The 19,010-nt window shown below is 44.9% G+C and overlaps 1 protein-coding gene across 6 annotated transcripts in view; it reads right to left on the reverse strand.

Annotated features, from left to right (window-relative positions):
* Positions 1 to 19,010, reverse strand: part of FGF13 (fibroblast growth factor 13) — a 569,367-nt gene that overhangs the window by 70,607 nt on the left and 479,750 nt on the right. For 5 of the 6 annotated variants that reach the window (XM_061408501.1, XM_061408504.1, XM_061408502.1 and 2 more), the window contains one exon: positions 2,108 to 2,218. In XM_061408501.1, the coding sequence (XP_061264485.1) occupies positions 2,108 to 2,218 (111 nt within the window). Of the gene's footprint in view, positions 1 to 2,107; positions 2,219 to 4,100; positions 5,050 to 19,010 lie in introns of those variants that run through there. The other variant, XM_061408505.1, reaches the window with a different exon arrangement.

The following is a 19,010-nucleotide window of genomic DNA, read 5'->3' on the forward strand; positions in this document are numbered from 1 at the left end:
TTTAACCATTAAGTATTCTTGTTTCCTGATGACTTACACCCTACAATATACTCAAGTGGGAAGACAAGCTAGCCCGCCGGCCTCTGATCATACTTGGCAGCTGGGGCAGAGTCAAGCCCCAAAGGCTTGCTATTTCTTTTGAGACACTTTTCATTTGTGTGCTTCATCTTATGGTAACAGTCACCCTTGGCTGACTCACCTCTCATTATTTCATTCTGCCTAAACACAGATTCTGGCTCTTTTAAGGCCCAACAATATCATTAGTATGCAGAAATGCCATGCATATCAGTCAGTTATAAGACAACCAGGAGCTATGCATATGCAGGAACTGAAAAGTAAAACTGACTACCTGAGTCCACAGTTAAGAAATGGAGCTTTATTTACATACACACGTGTGTGTGTGTATACGTATGTGTCTATGTGTAGATATATGTGTGTGTGTATAGTACTCTACAATGACTACATACACTGTGATCTTGAGGTGTGTGCCGTATCACTGCTTATACAATAAATGAATCGTCCGGGTTTTTTTTCCTTTTCGGGAAAGGCATGTGAACATTGGACCCAAAATAAACTTTTCCACTGATTTCTGCACTAATCTGCAGAAAATGTTAAAAGTTACTGAGGGAAAACCTGACTGGGTGGGGGTCATTAGCAGCTGATCATCAACTTCCTCTCAGTAATGCCCAACGAATCCGTTTTGCTGAGGCACTTTGGAAAGAGGAGCAGCTTTGTTGTTGTTCAGTCGTGAAGTTGGGTCCAACTCTTTGCGACCCCATGGACTGTAGCAATTCACGGGAATGTTTTATGATGGACTCACGTCTGTTACAGGGGAACAGTAAAACCCTCTAATTAGCCTTGACTCATTTTTTCAAATAGAAGACTATACCTGAAAGAACATCTAGCATACTCATTGTAGAACTGCAACAGTAACAGCATTTTGCAAAACAGTGAAGAACGATAAAATCGTTTATGTATGGAACTTTTTCATCCTAGGTACCCACAGAGCTTTCTTTAAAGGTAATTAAAGGTGACTTCCTCTTGAGGTCTTGCCTTGGTCATCAATCAGCCCAGGAAGCTTTCTTAAAAGATGTGAAACTCTTTTAACATTCAACATTGGAACCCTCGTCTATGGCTTTGCTCTCTCTAGCCCTGTATCTCTGAAAATGCTGCAGAGAACTTGTTAGCTTTCAGATGGGCTTTTCTTGGCAATGGCACAATTTCTGGGAGATTCATGAAGTCTGAGAGAAATGAAATATAAATTATGGAAAATTGGGAAGGAATTGTGAGAACTAGGTGATTTAGCCTCATGAAATATTGAATATGTCTACAGCAATCTTCTAATTGCAAAAAAAAAAAACAAAAAACCCCACCAATTATTATCATTGAAGAGGGTGTCACTATTAAGGAGTTCATGCATTTATGACTCCAAATAAATAAAGCCTATCACAAAAGGTTATATAACATCTTGGAATCATTATCCTTCAGTAACTGGAAATAAAACTAACTTTCTTTTTGATGTGTTTCTCTTTTAGGTTCACCATGATGGTCTCCAATTTGGTCTTGACTTAAACCATGATTAAAAATAGAATGCTCAAAGAAATCTCTTTACCCACCTGTGGAAGTATCTCAATGTTAAAATCCCAATTAGTCTGAGAATTATCAGTGTGTGTAGGGCAGGGGGAACAGAAGTGAAAGCTTGTAATGATGAATTCTCCTGACATGAAACCACTCTTCTCTCTTGGGATGAGACCGGTGCTTAAGAGTAGAGATAACTGTGCTATTTCAGGATCAGTGTGGGGGTGAGTAAATTTTCTGTGGGAAAAAAGTAATAAAATCCAAAGGACAGCCATAAATCTATCCAGATTACCATGGAGATGACATTTGGATTGTTCTTCAGATGGTGTCAACATTATTTGCTACCGTTCACTATTTTAGATATTTTTATGTTCCCCTTCCTTTAGGCTAACCTGCTGAAATGGGATTATATAGTGCTGACTCTATTTTGGATTCACTTCGGGATTAAGCAGGGTTGTTTACTTAAAGAAAGAAAGAAAGTGTCAACAATATGCTGGGATATACTATTCTTTATTTTGCAGTCACTTACTGTAAGTGCTGTCCTCATCTTTGGTGCCATCAATAGTTCCATCTGCCTGCAGCTGCAAGTGGTAGCCTTGTCGACTGTATAGTTTGGTAACTATACCCTTAAGCTGAGGCTCTGCAAAGAGAAAGATGGTTGGGGTCAATTGATAAGTTGTGCACATATGGTTGAAAAGACTTAGAATTCGAATTCCATTTACAAATTTTAGCGGAAAAAGGTCAAACGACACTTTTTATAAAGAGTCCTCTGAAAAAAGGAAAACAAGCAAACAAACTGCAAGTTTCAGAACCAACCTTCAGACTGAAGAAACATTTGACTGCCACCTGGTAACATTGGTAAAGCCCTAAAGCTACTGACAGCAGAGACAGTTTCTGATGGCGTGTCCTTTGGCTTACAGAGTGGCACTTCATCTCACTGAGCATTCAAAATGGCTTGGCAAGTAGCATATTCTGCCTTTTAACAATGTGCCACTTCTCATGCGGAAGGAAAAAGAGAAACACTAAGATGAGATTTAGAGTGGTTTTCCAAGCAGGGACCAAAAACACACCAGCAAAAGTTTCCCTCAGAATTACCACAATTGGAATAAAGCATCCCCTCCATTCTAAGAAGGTTAAAAATGCATAAACAACCTGGAACCCCATCAAAGGATTTCTATTTAGAAAATTGAGCCGCCATACAAAAAAGGAGGGGAGAGAGGGAGAATAAAACAAACATATTAATTCTCCTTAGGGGAAAATGCGTGCAAAGAGCCGGGGTTTTGTTGGTGGGGAGGAAAGAAAATTAGTTCATACTTATTTTCAAATTTAGTATCAGAAATGTAATTATCCAAAATATGTGCTCTCAAGATAATTTTCAATTATGAATCACCATAGATTAATGAAGCACCTCATTTATCAATAACCGCCATGCTATCCAAAATTTGCTTTTATTGAATACAGACACCTGCACTGAAATGATATTTATGTCATTATTCAGACCACATAATCATGCTTTGCCACCGCTTAAACCTGTTTCAAAGCAAGCCTAATTTACAGCCCATTCCTTAAAAACTTCGAGCAAGCAGAAAATGTATGTCTGCATGTTCATTCCAGGATGTGTAGAACGCACAAATAGCGAAATAACAGGCTGATACGTCAGAAATTCTGTAATATGTATCTAGTACAAGTAAGAAAATTGAGTAAAGGATCCATTTGGTTAAGAAGAGCCCAAGAAGCTGCTTCTTCGCCTGAAGGTAAACCTTGACGCAACCCGACACCTCGAGCTGTGTGAATTTCCCCTGGCGCCGGAACACCGCGCTGCTCTTCTCACTGAATTGGTTCAAAAGGACCCACGATCTGGTTAAATTCTCTCTTCAATCCTGCATTTTAGGAGCAAGTAACCAACCAATTTGACTAGTCGAACCAGATCACTAAGCTCTCGGCCACAGGTTCTAGGAATCCACCCCCTCCTCTCCAGCAAATATTTCAAAGCTACATCACAAGTCTGTCCCAGTAAGCTTAAAAGTGACCAAAGAAACAGAATGCCTAGACAGCGAAAGCCCAGGGTCCTTGGGGGTAGAAGCTGGGAGGGGAAGGGTCAGCGCTTCGGGGATGAAGGCCAGGGAGGGATTCCCCTCCCTGGAGGGAGGGGTGGGCAGGGGTCTGCCCAGCTCCGCGCCTGCAAAACACGCCATACACACGGCTGCCCAGAGCGCCCGAGCTTGCACACATGTGGCCTGTCTGGAAGCTGATGGCGCGCCCGCTGGGCAGGGTATGCCCCCCAGCTCTGCGCCTGTCCCACGGCAGTTGCAATGCAGCAAGTCTGTTACTGTTACGAAGGAGGCGAGAGAGGGATCGCTTCCCACGCACGCACACCAGCTAGGTGGCCACATCCGCACTAGATGGGCCACCGACAAACTCACCTCCGCTTCCATCCACGCCCCCCAGCCCCCTCCACACTCGTAAAGTACGGAGAGAGGAAAAAAAAAAAAAAAAGAGCCAGCCAAGAGCCCCCTTCCAACCTGGTCTCCTTCTGCGCCTCTTCTTGGAGCCGAAGAGTTTGACCCGGGAAAAGACGTTTAACTTGTTTTTGTCGCAGCTGGTCTTGCCTTTGCTGGGGCTGCTGACACACTTGCAGGCGTTCGATTTCTCGCGCTCGCGGGCTTGTCGCTTCTGCCGGATGAGCGAGCTGGCGATAGCCGCCGCCATGGCCACGACGCCCACCACCACCACTTCTTTCGCGGCTCCTCTCCGGGTTCGCCTCCTCCTCCCGCGCCTCCGCCGCTCGCCCGGTCGGTCTCGCGCCTCCGCCGCCTTAGTCTCCGGAGCCGGCGCTTGCCCGGGCTTCTCGGCGCTCGGGCTTCAGCCGAGGAGGGGGCTCAGCATCCCGGCCGAGCTCCTCCGGCGGTGGTCCGGCTCCCGCGCGGGCGGCCGCCTTGCCTGGGTCCGAGCCGACGCCACAGCCCAGGGCCGGGATCGCGGGCGAGACTGGCTGGCAGGCGGTGGCGGCAGAGCGGCGCTAGTGCGTGCGCTCGGCCCCTGCGCCCGGAGGACACTGTGCGAGTCCAAGTGGCTCGGGTCGGAGTTTGGCGGCACCCCCCGCCCGGTGCCGCGCGGAGGGGGCCGGAGGAGGGAGGCGGGCGGAGGGAGGGAGCGCGGGCGGGAGAGAGAGGCCGGGAGCGCGGGCGGCGGCAGGGAGGGGGGGATGGAGGAACCGTGCGGGGTAGGGGGGGGTGGGGTTGGGGGGGCGCGCCCTCGCCCTGGCCCCTCCGAGCCTCCCACTAGTCCTTGCAACTTCTTGGCCCGCCGATCGGGAAAAGTTGGCCCGTGCCAGCTTTCCGACGCGGCTCAAACAGGTAATGGCCTCGCATCTTCGCTGCCGCCGCTGCCGCCGCTGCTGCTCTGGGCGCGGCACCGACTCAGTATAGGAATTCTGTCGCCGCAGGCACCCTCCGGAAGAGCGCGACGGCCTCCCGCGGCCCCCTCCCCCGGTGGCCCCTCCCTCCCGGAGCCCAGCCCGCTGGCGCCCCGCCGCCGGCAGCCCCCACCCGCCCCATCCCCCCAAGTCCCCGGCGGGCCGCTCGGGCTAACACCTGTCGGGGCTCCGGCACTGCCCCATCTCCCAAACCCTCCTCCCCTCCTCTTCCCTAGAGGAGCCTCGGGCGGAAACAGTGATGGAGGAGACACCGGGATGAGGCAGTTGGGTTGGAGGAGCGGGGAGGGAGGTGGGGGTTGCTTGGAGATGGGGGATGGCGGAGTGGGATGTTCTGTTACTGGGTAATTCTGAGTTGGCCCCATGACGCCCGGGCTGGAGCCCAACGGAAGTTCGCCAGCCCCTTGCCCCAGGCTGGGACTCACAACACGCACTCCCCTCCTAACACACACTCGCTGAGGTTTTTCGCATGGCGACACTTGTAGCCATTCAGGAGCGAGGCCGGGGCTCGCAGACTGGTTCAGCCTCCCCCCGCGGCAGCAGCAGAAGCAGCAGGCACTGCAGAGCTGCGCCCGCACACCACGCTGCCACCCAGTGGTTTTTGCTGACTTTTCATTTCAGGCCAGTTTGTGCCTTCCGAACCCCGTTTTCCCTCTGCGCCCCCTCACTGTTCAGTTCGGCTTTGGGATCCACGCAAAGAAGTCGTGTACAGAAGCAGTATCTGAGAAATGCAGAGCTGAGCCTTTCTTTAAGCTCTGGCGCGTCTCCAGTATCCTAACTTCTTTTTTTTTTTTTTTTAATTTCCCCTGCTCCTCAAGCTCAGGCAGCCTGCCTCCCTCCAATTCAGGAATCAAGTGTGGCTTTTTGCTCGCCTCACTCAATTCACAAGTTCTGCCCCATCTCTTACTTGATTTCTATGCCAGAAAGGAAGCCCCTCAACAGTAGGTCGGCTCTGACATGGAGCTATCACTACTGCTCTGTCGACTAGACCTCCAGCTCTTTTCAGAACTGCTGTAGATGCAAAACCAAATGCCCAGGCTCTGGTCCTTTCCTGAGCTCTTGGGCCTGAGCCTCAACTAAGAAACTGAAATCTTTTCAGGCTTCTTACTTTTAGCCCGTCAGAGTTAAAGCTCTTGAACCTTCTGTACATTTCACTGCTCCACCGGGTAAGCTGCTGCCACCTCCCTTCCACCTTTCCCCAATCTTGAAGTGTCTCTTGCTCTACGGGAAGCACAACTGTGTCTGCTGAAGTGCACTGGCCTGAAGGTTGCAGTGACTGAAACGGATAGACACGGGACAATGATGCCCAACTGTCTGAAATTTCTTGCAGGTTAGTCTACTGCTCTTTTGTGCTTTGCGTTTTCCCAAGAGAAAAGGGAGGACAAGGTAGAAGAATTTTAGCATCTCAAGTCCACTGAAGTATCTTTAGACTTTAATTTATGGGGAAAAAATCCTGGGACTCTGAACGCCTTAAAAATTGGGACTGGGTTTTGGTCACCACTATATTCCCATCCCCTGGCACGTTTCCTGTCACATAGTTTAAGCTCAAGAAAAGGTTATTAAAAATAATTGACAAGTGACTGACTGATACTGATTCTGAAGGGTACAAAGATGTTTCCTGGCTCAGAAGGTATTTGATTTAAATCCCAACTACAATGAAGGGAAATAATCTCCCCAGAAGAGGGGTTGAAAGCAGCTCTGACCAGGACCAAATATTTGGGGTGTGGGATGGACAGTTAAGAGGTTCCTACTCATTGTGCATGCTTTTACCTTCTGCTGTGTACTGCCTTCAAGAATCCACCCCCCCCCCCACTACCACCACAAACCCACCTTTTTTCCCTCTTGTTTCTTTCTTGGGACCTTGCACCAAAGCAGGCATGACAAAGCTAAAGAAAAACAGAGTCCTGATTCAGACAAGGGACAGAACTTGGGAAGAATAAGGGAATGGTACTGAGAAAATAATGAAGGCTTTCCCAGGCTCTTCCCACTGCTTCTCCACCAGGTCAGCACTCACTGTTTGCTTGTCTGAATGTCACTCACAAGGTATTTGCAGGCGGGATTTGAGGTAAACAGATGTAGAGAAAACTTCAGGGATATATAATGAAGAGAAGCGGCGCACCATTACAAAGACTCAAACACAAACAGGTAAATATATCAACTCTTTTCCTGACTCGTACCCACCACCCCAGGCTTTTTTAAAACATATTAATTAGAGAATTAAACTCTATGCTATGAACACATGAAACCACTGGGTCAAAGCTGACAACCGGATGATTCTCTGGGTATTTATATATATCTTTCTTGCTCTGACCTCTCTTGAAAAATGAGAGGTATAAGGGGAACCAGAGTCTCTCCCTGTCCCATGTCCCTGTCAGCCCATAAAATGTACTTCTGCTGATTTTTATCCTCCCTTTATCCTTTCAACTCCATGGACAGGAAAACAAATGACATGTGATGGGTAAGACCAGACATAGGGGTCTCTAACTCTTTGTGATCTGTCTACAGACCACATGCATGCTCTCTCTTCCATAAGAGAATCTGAGGGCTGTCACTGGAGAGGGATCATGGCAAGGGAGGAGGGTGTTGGGGGAAGTGGTCGGGGGGGAGGGACTGAAGGAAACCTGTTTGCACTTTGGGTCCAAATTGTGTTGTACAATCACTTTAACCATTAATGGAACAGAGCTTTTCATTCTTTCCTGACTCTCCTGTGTCTTTCTCAAGTGCTCTCAGAGAAGTGTGTTAACACAACAATGAAACCCTCAGAGGAGACCTGTGCTAAAAACTCATTCATCTTGAGAAGGCAATAATGAAAGAAAGACTTGCAGGTCACCCTAGAGAAGCATATTTTGCCTTTCCTTTCTGTCTCACTGCCACCCCAGACCAGCAGTGTGGCATTTCAGTGGAAGGATGAATCAAGGACTTTCCTTTAGTGTACATGCATGCTCAGTTGCTCAGTCGTGTCTGACTTTCTGTGACCCCATGGACTGTAGCCTGCCAGGCTCCTCTGTCCATGGGGTTCTCCAGGCAAGAATACTGGAGTGGGTTGCCATTTCCTCTTCCAGGGGATCTTCCCAACCCAGGGATCAAATCCACATCTCTTGAATCTCCTGCATTAGTAGGTGGATTCTTTACCACTGAGCCACCTGGGAAGCCCTTTCCTTTGACACTCACTTCCAATGTGCCCTTTTCTCCTGTCTTGCTCTGTTCCTACTGGTTCACCCTGCACCCTTGTTGGGGAACTTCCCAGATCTCCTACAGATCTAGAGTTTCAACTCTTCCTGCTTAACTCCAAGGCTCACAACTCCTCTATGCTAGGTGGCCCTATTCACCGCAACTCCTCCCAGACCTTTGATACTCACTGCACTTTCCACCAGGCTCTCTCCTTCATCTGACTCAGGAAGAAAGAATTCTTGGCTCCTTTCTCCAAGTCAACTCACAAAGAGTTCTAGCCTGAGTGACAGGGGGCACAGGTCTGAATCTCTACCACTGTGTGACCTTTATCATGTCAATGCCCCTGTTGGGGCTTCAGTTTTCCCATCTTTAAAAGCATCCTTGAAACATGATAGATGGCTTTCCAGTTGTATCCTGCAGAACCCAAAGAGTAGAAGGATGTAAGTTCCCTCACCTGTGTTTCAATCGTAGCACTTCCACTTTCCTCACTTTTATATACTGGAACTTGTACGTATGATTACTTACAAAAAAATAAAAATAAAAATGATGACACTGCTGACAACAAAGCATTTGAAAACCTTGGGATGAGATGTTCTAGAAAGTCTTCTTGACTCTGGGAGCCTATGATTTTTGCGCCTGTGCCCCTATTCCTCCCACCTTTTCATCATGCCCTCCTCATACTTGCCCTCTGCCCTTTCTCTCCCCATCCCATTAGAATATAAACTCTACATGGGAATCTCAAAGAAAAATCTGAAAGTCTCTTTGGCTCCATTCCTCCTGGGTTCACTTGAGAAGCAGGCTTTGGTATTCTTTTCAGGGAGAGGTATGTGAACTATTGGAGCAGGGAAGTCTGATCGTGGTCTGCCAGTCTCTTTTGGCAGGACTCAGAGGAGCTGGAAAGAAGCTGAGGGGACCTGCTCTCAAGAGGCACCTCCAGGAGAGAGACAGAAACCCGAACAGATGTGACTGTGATGAGTAAAAACGAGAGAATTGAGACAGCCTAATCAGAAGCAGCCTCAGTACTTTCTGAGCAGGAAGGAATTGGCTGTCTTTCTGAAACTCAGAAAAGATTTCAAACACCCTTCCTCCGTGAAGATAAACATAATCAGAGCCTCTTGCTGGTTGGCTCTGCACCTTCGCTAACAGTCCATCAAAACATCTAAGTGACAAGTTACCAGGTCAAGGACTGATGATGAACTCAAAGGGAGGGCGCTGGGAGTGGGAGGTGGATTCAAGTGTACCAGGGCCAAGCAACACTGGAATCTTGCCAGTAACTGACTAGGGCAGCAGAGGGGATATTGAAGAGACTGGGTAGCAAGTACCACTTTTTGTGGTCTATTTAATTATATCCAAAAGCCCAGAGAAACGACTGGATAGAAATACAAATGAGGAGATTAGAGAAAAGCCATTAGCAAAAGCTCTTGCCACATAACTCCAAGCAGAAAGAAAAATATGATTTAAGGGAATCTCGTCAATGTCACATTGGAATTCTAGAGACAGAAAGAGTGACTACTGTATTCTGTAACATAACCTGACACATTTACTAGCTGGCATAGAGTCTCTCCTAGTCAGATCATTTGGGGGAATTCTGTTTTGGAAACAAAAGGTCTACAGAATCAATTTTTTGGCAACTGATTGGCTCTCCTGATCCCCATTCAGAATGAAAAGCCAGGGAACCCTAGGCTTCTGCTGCTCTAGACTAGTTGGGTTGGTCTTCATTGCGTCCTATTTCTGAGATCATTCTCTAAATACTTAAGCTGTAGAACGTACTGAATCTACCTCTGGTTTATATTTAAATCAAAAAATAGATAAATAAAATCTGTGGGGAACACACTAATTGATTCTGATCCTTATGAAGAAAAATCCTATAACCCATAAAAATTTCATTGTTTCATAATTTATGAACTTTAAAATCATAAAGTATCCTGATGGAATTAATCATACCTATGAATTCCACTCTTTCACATTTAATTAGCCATAACAGCAGCAACATCAAGGGTTCAATGCCTCTGAATATCTGCTTCAGTTCAGTCGCTCAGTCGAGTCTGACTCTTTGGGATTCCATGAATCGCAACACGCCAGGCCTCCCTGTCCATCACCAACTCCCAGAGTTCACTCAAACTCATGTCCATCGAGTCGATGATGCCATCCAGCCATCTTATCCTCTGTCGTCTCCTTCTCCTCCTGCCCCCAATCCCTCCCAGCATCAGAGTCTTTTCCAATGAGTCAACTCTTCGCATGAGGTGGCCAAAGCGTATTGGAGTTTCAGCTTCAGCATCAGTCCTTCCAATGAACACCCAGGACTGATTTCCTTTAGGATGGACTGGTTGGATCTCCTTGCAGTCCGAGGGACTCTCAAGAGTCTTCTCCAACACCACAGTTCAAAAGCATCAATTCTTCGGTGCTCAGCTTTCTTCACAGTCCACCTCTCACATCCATACATGACCACTGGAAAAATCATAGCCTTGACTAGAAGGACCTTTGTTGGCAAAGTAATGTCTCTGCTTTTGAATATGCTATCTAGGTTGGTCATAACTTTCCTTCCAAGGAGTAAGTGTCTTTTAATTTCATGTCTGAAATCACCATCTGCAGTGATTTTGGAGGCCCCCAAAATCTGACACTATTTCCACTGTTTCCCCATCTATTTCATATGAAGTGATGGGACCAGATGCCATGATCTTCGTTTTCTGAATGTTGAGCTTTAAGCCAACTTTTTCACTCTCCTCTTTCACTTTCATCAAGAGGCTTTTGAGTTCCTCTTCACTTTCTGCCATAAGGGTGGAGTCATCTACATATCTGAGTTTATTAATATTTCTCCCAGCAATCTTGATTCCAGCTTGTGCTTCTTCCAGCCCAGTGTTTCTCATGATGTACTCTGCATATAAGTTAAATAATCAGGGTGACAATATACAGCCTTGATGTACTCCTTTTCCTATTTGGAACCAGTCTGTTGTTCCATGTCCAGTTCTAACTGTTGTTTCATGACTTGCATATAGGTTTCTCAAGAGGCAGGTCAGGTGGTCTGGTATTTCCATCTCCTTCAGAATTTTCCACGGTTTATTGTGATCCACACAGTCAAAGGCTTTGGCATAGTCCATAAAGTAGAAATAGATGTTTTTCTGGAACTCTCTTGCTTTTTCCATGATCCAGCGGATGTTGGCAATTTGATCTCTGGTTCCTCTGCCTTTTCTAAAACCAGCTTGAGCATCTACATGTTCATGGTTCACGTATTGCTGAAGCCTGGCTTGGAGAATTTTGAGCATTACTTTACTAGCATGTGAGATGAGTGCAATTGTGTGGTAGTTTGAGCATTCTTTGGCATTGCCTTTCTTTGGGATTGGAATGAAAACTGACCTTTTCCAGTCCTGTGGCCACTGCTGAGTTTTCCAAATTTGCTGGCATATTGAGTGCAGCACTTTCACAGCATCATCTTTCAGGATTTGAAATAGCTCAACTGGAATTCCACCACCTCCACTAGCTTTGTTCATAGTGATGCTTCCTAAGGCCCACTTGACTTCACATTCCAGGATGTCTGGCTCTAGGTCAGTGATCACACCATTGTGATTATCTTGGTCATAAAAATCTTTTTTGTACAGTTCTTCTGTGTATTCTTGCCACCTCTTCTTAATATCTTCTGCTTCTGTTAGGTCCATACCATTCTGTCCTTTATTGAATATCTGCTTAGTCATTTTTAATTAAGAAGACCTGGAGAAAAATACCGGATGACTGAAATGGACCTTTCTTCCCTGAGGATTATGAGAGAGGAAGGATCACAAGAAAATGAGCTTAAGCTTCAATATGTGGGGATTGAAGTTTTGTACAAGGAAAACACTCTTTTCAGCAAGGGTGTCCAATAACATAGTTAAAAATTGGCAGATTTTTTGATAGAAGATTTTGTGACTCCAATAGAAACCTTTTCTACCTTAGTGGATATGTGGGCTCAAGGCTCTCATTCTGTGATTTAAAACTATACTCTATTCACATGGTCTTCCCAGTTGGCACAGCGGTAAAGAATACACTTGCCAAGCAGTAGATGTGGGTTCCTTCTCTGAGTCAAGAAGATCCCCTGGAGAAGGAAATGACAACCTATTCCAGTATTCCTGCCAGGGAAATCCCATGGACAGAGAAGCCTGGTGGGCTACAGTCAAGGAGATCACAAGAAGTTGGACGTGACTTAGTGACTGAACATGAACGCACACACTATTCACATACTCATGACCTGCAACCAAGAAGGAGTCATGAGGAAAAGGGTAGCAACACCGTTACTGAGAAAGCGTATGGTCCTGTCTGATGGAGCTTGGAGACTCCTAGTAGCTTTGCCTTTGGAAGACTATACTGAGTGAACTTGGAGCACTCGGGTCAAGGCAGTCACATCCATTTTCTAAAGTTTCTCTCATGCAACGTGTGGTTAATACTTGGCAGATACAATACATCTATTCTCAACCAAATGGTTTGCCCCAGTGGTGATACAGTGTCCCCAGCCAGCAACGACACCAGCTTCTCTGAAATCAATTTAGTTTTGTTCAACCATATTTGAAGATCTTGAAGGAATAGTTGCTATTTTATGAACTGACTGGTGACTAACAAATATAAATGAGATGTTTCTATGATGAAACACTTAGGGCAGACAAGAAATGCACAAAACTCAGAGGCAAAATATCTGTAGCACAGGGTTCATTTCTTGCCCAGTGAACTAAGTAATCTAAATGAAAAGCTAGGGGGAAAAATAATGGGAGGATTTGAGCCAGAAGCCGACCATCAGTCATTTTTCTGGATCTAAGCTGTTTCAGGAAATAGGATTTCTGGAGCAAAGTGATCTAAACTCCAGATGCAAGGAAGGGAATTCAGTGTTTGCAAAAGATCTAACTTTCCCTGTTAGGGAAAGTTGGGGTTGGGGTGGGGTGGGAGGGTGGGGCAGGATTCACAACCAACATAAGGAACTCTAGTCTAGTTAAAGCTATGGTTTTGTCTAGTCTAGTCAAAGCTATGGTTAGGGTGGGTTGGGAGGGTTGGGCAGGATTCACAACCAACATAAGGAACTCTAGTCTAGTTAAAGCTATGGTTTTGTCTAGTCTAGTCAAAGCTATGGTTTTTCTAGTAGTCAGTATGGATGTGAGAGTTGGACTATAAAGAAAGCTGATCTCTGAAGAATGGATGCTTTCGAACTGTGGTGTTGGAGAAGACTCTTGAGAGTCCCTTGGACTGCAGGGAGATCAAACCAGTCAATCCTAAAGGAAATCAGTTCTGAATATTCATTGGGAGGACAGATGCTGAAGCTGAAACTCCAATACTTTGGCCACCTGATGCGAAGAACTGACTCATTGGAAAAGACCCTGATGCTGGGAAAGATTGAAGGCGGGAGGAGAAGGGGACGACAGAGGATGAGATGGTTGGATGGCATCACCGACTCGATGGACATGAGTTTGAGTAAGCTCTGAGAGTTGGTGATGGACAGAGAAGCCTGGTGTGCTGCACTCCATGGGGTCACAAAGAGTCAGACATAACTGAGGGACTGAACTGAATTGATAAGGAACTCTGGATGGATTTCCTATTTGCCAATGATATTGTTTCCATCAAGTTCCTATCAAGAGTTGCCATCTTTTACAGGAGCAGAGAGGTAATGAGAAACTACTTCAGTGCTCTCTCACGATTAAGTCTTAACACATCTCTTTGTAGATAGCAGCCAGAACGTGGGCAGGAGAACCGACTGAATTTGGGGGAGATGGTATCCATCAGATTCTAAGAAGGGGACAAAAGCCAGGTCAGTGATCCACCTGAGAACCATTCAGATGCCTTAGAGGATTTTTAAACCCTCCACACTGCTTTAGTTGTTGTTCATTCGTTTTTTGGTTTTGGGTTGTTTTTTTCCCCCTAAATTGGGGTTTAAAATGGTGATAACAATAAATACTGTTGTTATAATTGGATAAACAACTTGTTAAGCAGATGACAAACAGATGGGCAGAAAGTGGAAACAGTGTCAGATTTCATTTTCTTGGCCTCCAAAATCACTGCAGATGGTGACTGCAGCCACAAAATTAAAAGACACTTGCTCCTTGGAAGAAAAGCTATGACAAATCTAGACAGTGTATTAAAAAGCAGAGACATCACTTTGCTTACAAAGGTCCATATAGTCAAAGCTATGGTTTTTTCAGTAATCATGTATGGGTGTGAGAGTTGGACCATAAAGAAGGCTGGCTGAGTGCTGAAGAACTGATGCTTTCGAAGTGTGGTGCTACAGAAGACTCTTGAGAGTCCCTTGGACAACAAGGAAATGAAACCTGTCAATCCTAAAGGAAATCAACCCTGAATTAGAAGGGCTGATGCTGAAGCTGAAGCTTCAATACTGTGGCCACCTGATGCGAAGAGCCGACTCACTGGAAAAGACCCTGATGCTGGGACAGATTGAAAGCAAGAGGAGAAGGGGACAACAGTGGGTGAGATGGTTGGATGGCATCACTGACTCAATGGACATGAGACTGAGCAGACTCAGGGAGATAGTGAAGGACAGGAAAGCCTGGCGTGCTGCAGTTCATGTGGTCTCAGAGAGTTGAACATGACTGAGCAACTGAATAACAACAACAAGTGATGTGACATCAGCATTTTTCTTAATCCCTACAAGAACTTGTAAAGTGTTATCAAAACTGCCACTTACAGATGAGAAAGGAAAGTCTAGTGAGACTTGCATCTATGGTTTCCCGGCCTGTACATAGGTGGCAGAGCTTATATTTAAACTAAGGATTCTCAGACAATACAATGTTATGTTTACAAGGCCAGACGTTTTCTTCTTGGCATTGGGTTTGAAATTTAGGTTGCTGAACAGTGGTGCTTGATATGACTATCTTCTGGCTTGGGTAACAGGAAAAGATGAAATATAGCATGATTTTCAACTCACATGTTTTTTTCTTTTTTAAACAAAAGTGAATTATGAAACAAACAAGAATAGATATGACCTATGCACAATTATTAGCATAGTCCATACACTTTGAATAATAGTTTCTTAGAGTGATATTTAGAGAAGGCAATGGCACCCCACTCCAGTACTCTTGCCTGGAAAATCCCATGGATGGAGGAGCCTGGTAGGCTGCAGTCCATGGAGTCGCTAAGGGTCGGACACAACTGAGCGACTTCACTTTCACTTTTCACTTTCCTGCATTGGAGAAGGAAATGGCAACCCACTCCAGTGTTCTTGCCTGGAGAATCCCATGGACGGAGAAGCCTGGTGGGCTGCAGTCCATGGGGTCGCACAGAGTCGTACACGACTAAAGCGACTTAGCAGCAGTAGCAGCAGCAGAGTGATATTTAAAGAAAACTTCACTACCTTTCTCACTAAAATTCAATGATTAGGACTTCCCTGGTGGTCCAGTGGTTAAAGAATCCACCTGCAAATGCAGGGGACACAGGTTCAATCCCTGGTCTCGCTCATGAGCCCACAAGCTGCAACTACTGAGCATGCGCTCTGCACCAAGAGAAGCCACCACAACCAGGAGCCCATGCACCACAGTGACAAAGTAGCCCCCTCTCTCCACAACTAGAGAAAGCCCACCACAGCAACAAAGACCCAGCTCAGCCAAAAATAAATAAATTAAATGATTACAAATCACTGCTTGATGTTATTCTGTGTTTCTCAGCCCAGGGAGTACTTTGAGCACAGGACCTGGTCTGACTCACATCATCTGAGGTTTGGAATGCTATGATACATAACATATCCTGAACTTGATCTTCACCCCTTCGTAGCAGTGATGAGAAGTTAAAGTGACTCCCAATTCGCTCAGTTCTTTTTTTACAGGGAAAACTGGAACTGGCTTTGCACACTGTAAGCTTTTTTGTGCCATCTGCTTTCAGCTACAGGAAGCTTGAGTTCAGCCAAAAGAGAGAAAAATATTACACACAATGTATTCACTTCCATGCTCTGACGCCCATGACTATTCTTTTGCAATCAGGGGTTCCTCTAGATCCATTCTAACTAATTTGCTCTAACATTTCCCTTCTGACAAACAATCAAGAGATTGAAATTATTTACTAATTTCTCCTGTAACCACTGAAGACCTCAAGTAACTTTAGAACCTCATTTCATAACAGGGGCCTTGATGCTCAATTAACCATCTCATTTTACAGAAGCGATCTGAGATAAGTGAAATTAATTTGTCCTGGACCAAATTGTTCATTCCTTGGTTTAAAATTTACTGAGAACCATTTGCCATGTACCGAGCTACACCCTGAAGGGATGCAAAGGTACCTGAAAGATGCAAAGGTAAAAACAGCTACATCCCTGGGTCAGGAAGATCCCCTGGAGGAGGAAATGGCAACCTACTCCAGTATTCTTGTCTGGGAAATCCCATGGACAGAGAAGTCTGGTAGGCTACATGGGGTTGCAAAAGAGTCAGACATGACTTAGCCACTAAATGACAACAATTTACTGAGCACCAACTATATCAAACCAGTCCATCCTAAAGGAAATCAATCCTGAATATTCATTTGAAGGACTGATGATGGAGCTGAAGCTCCAATACTTTGGCCACCTGATGCGAAGAGCTGACTCATTAGAGAAGACCCTGATGCTGGGAAAGATTGAAGGCAGGAGGAGAAGGGGACGACAGAGGATGAGATGGTTGGATGGCATCACCGACTCGATGGGCATGAGTTTGTGTAAACTCCAGGAGATAGCGAAGGACAGGGAAGCCTGGTGTGCTGCAGTCCATGGGGTCACAAAAAGTCAGACACGAGTGAGCAACTGAACTGAACTGAACTATATCCCTGGCATTATCTAAGTACCTTGTACTTATTTACTCACTTAATACTTACAGCAACCTTCTGAGCTTATCCTCATTCTACAGATGAAAAAACTGAGGAAAAGAGAGGTTACTGAGTTCATTCAGGTAGGAAGTGATGGATTCAAATCCATGCATTCTGACTTATATCCCATGATCTTAAAAGGGCTCTATTGTCTCTCCAGAGACTGTCCTTGGCCTCAAGTGGAGGAGAAAGAGAAATAAATAGACTAAAACCAAATGTTATTAAGCACAGTAAGAGTGGGACCAAATGTCCAAAGTGTTGGGAGTACACAAAAGAAGGCACAGCTGACTCTGGGCAGTAGAGGTCAGCTTCAGGAAAAAAAAAACAAAACAAACATCTTGGAGGATGAATTCTGAAGGATGAGAAAGAGCTAGGGAGTTGGGGAACAAAACTGGGTAAAGCCAGACTTCATACCTGGGTTAAACTGACTCTTGGTGCTGAATTCTTATCAGGATATATTACTTACCCTGAGGTGAGAGGATTTACACAATCTTGAATTTTTAAAAATTTTTATTTATTTATTTTAATTGGAGGCTAATTACTTTACAATATTGTAGTGGTTTTTGCCATATATTCACATGAATCAGCCATGGATGTACATGTGTTCCCCATCCTGAACCCCCTCCCACCTCCCTCCCCATCTCATCCCTCAGGGTCATCACAGTGCACCGGCCCTGAGCACCCTGTCTCATGCATCGAACCTGGACTGGTGATCTATTTCACATATGATCATATACATGTTTCAATGTTATTCTCTCAAATCATCCCACCCTCGCCTTCTCCCATAGAGTCCAAAAGTCTGTTCTTTACATCTGTGTCTCTTTTGCTGTCTCGCATATAGGGTCATCGTTACCATCTTTCTAAATTCCATATATATGCATTAATATACTATATTGGTGTTTTTCTTTCTGACTTACTTCACTCTGTATAATAGGCTCCAGTTTCATCCACCTTATTAGAACTGATTCAAATGCATTCTTTTTAATGGCTGAGTAATACTCCATTGTGTATATGTACCACAGCTTTCTTATCCATTCATCTGCTGATGGGCATCTAGGTTGCTTCCATGTCCTGGCTATTATAAACAGTGCTGCAATGAACATTGGGGTACACGTGTCTCTTTCAATTCTGGTTTCCTTGGTGTGTATGCCCAGCAGTAGGATTGCTGGGTCTATGGGAGTTATATTTCCAGTTTTTTAAGGAATCTTCACACTGTTCTCCATAGTGGCTGTACTAGTTTGCATTCCCACCAACAGTGTAAGAGAGTTCCCTTTTCTCCACACCCTCTCCAGCATTTATTGCTTGTAGACTTTTGGATAGCAGCCATTCTGACTGGCATGAAATGGTACCTCATTGTGGTTTTGATTTGCATTTCTCTGATAATGAGTGATGTTGAGCATCTTTTCATGTGTTTGTTAGCCATCTGTATGTCTTCTTTGGAGAAATGTCTGTTTAGTTCTTTGGCCATTTTTTGATTGGGTCGTTTATTTTTCTGGAATTGAGCTGTAGGAGTTGCTTGTATATTTTGGAGATTAATTCTTTGTCAGTTGCTTCATTTGCTATTATTTTCTCCCATTCTGAAGGCTGTCTTTTCACCTAGCTTATAGTTTCCTTCGTTGTGCAGAAGCTTTTAAGTTTAATTAGGTCCCATTTGTTTATTTTTGCTTTTATTTCCAATACTCTGGGAGGTGGGTCATAGAGGATCCTGCTATGATTTATGTCAGAGAGTGTTTTGCCTATGTTTTCCTCTAGGAGTTTTATTGTTTCTGGTCTTACATTTAGATCTTTAATCATTTTGAGTTAATTGTTGTGTATGGTATTAGAAAGTGTTTTAGTTTCATTCTTTTACAAGTGGTTAACCAGTTTTCCCAGCACCACTTGTTAAAGAGCACAATCTTGAATTTTTATACCCCTACACTTTGAATCACTTGGCAACAAGTTGATCCCTTATTGTAAGCATTCTTCAGAAGTGTACTTTTCTGTGAAATATTGATTATAGGTATGGTTATTAGGCATTCTGGGGATCGGGAAAAAT

Source organism: Bos javanicus, chromosome X (assembly GCF_032452875.1).
Source record: "Bos javanicus breed banteng chromosome X, ARS-OSU_banteng_1.0, whole genome shotgun sequence".
In the NCBI taxonomy this organism is placed as follows: Eukaryota; Metazoa; Chordata; class Mammalia; order Artiodactyla; family Bovidae; genus Bos; species Bos javanicus.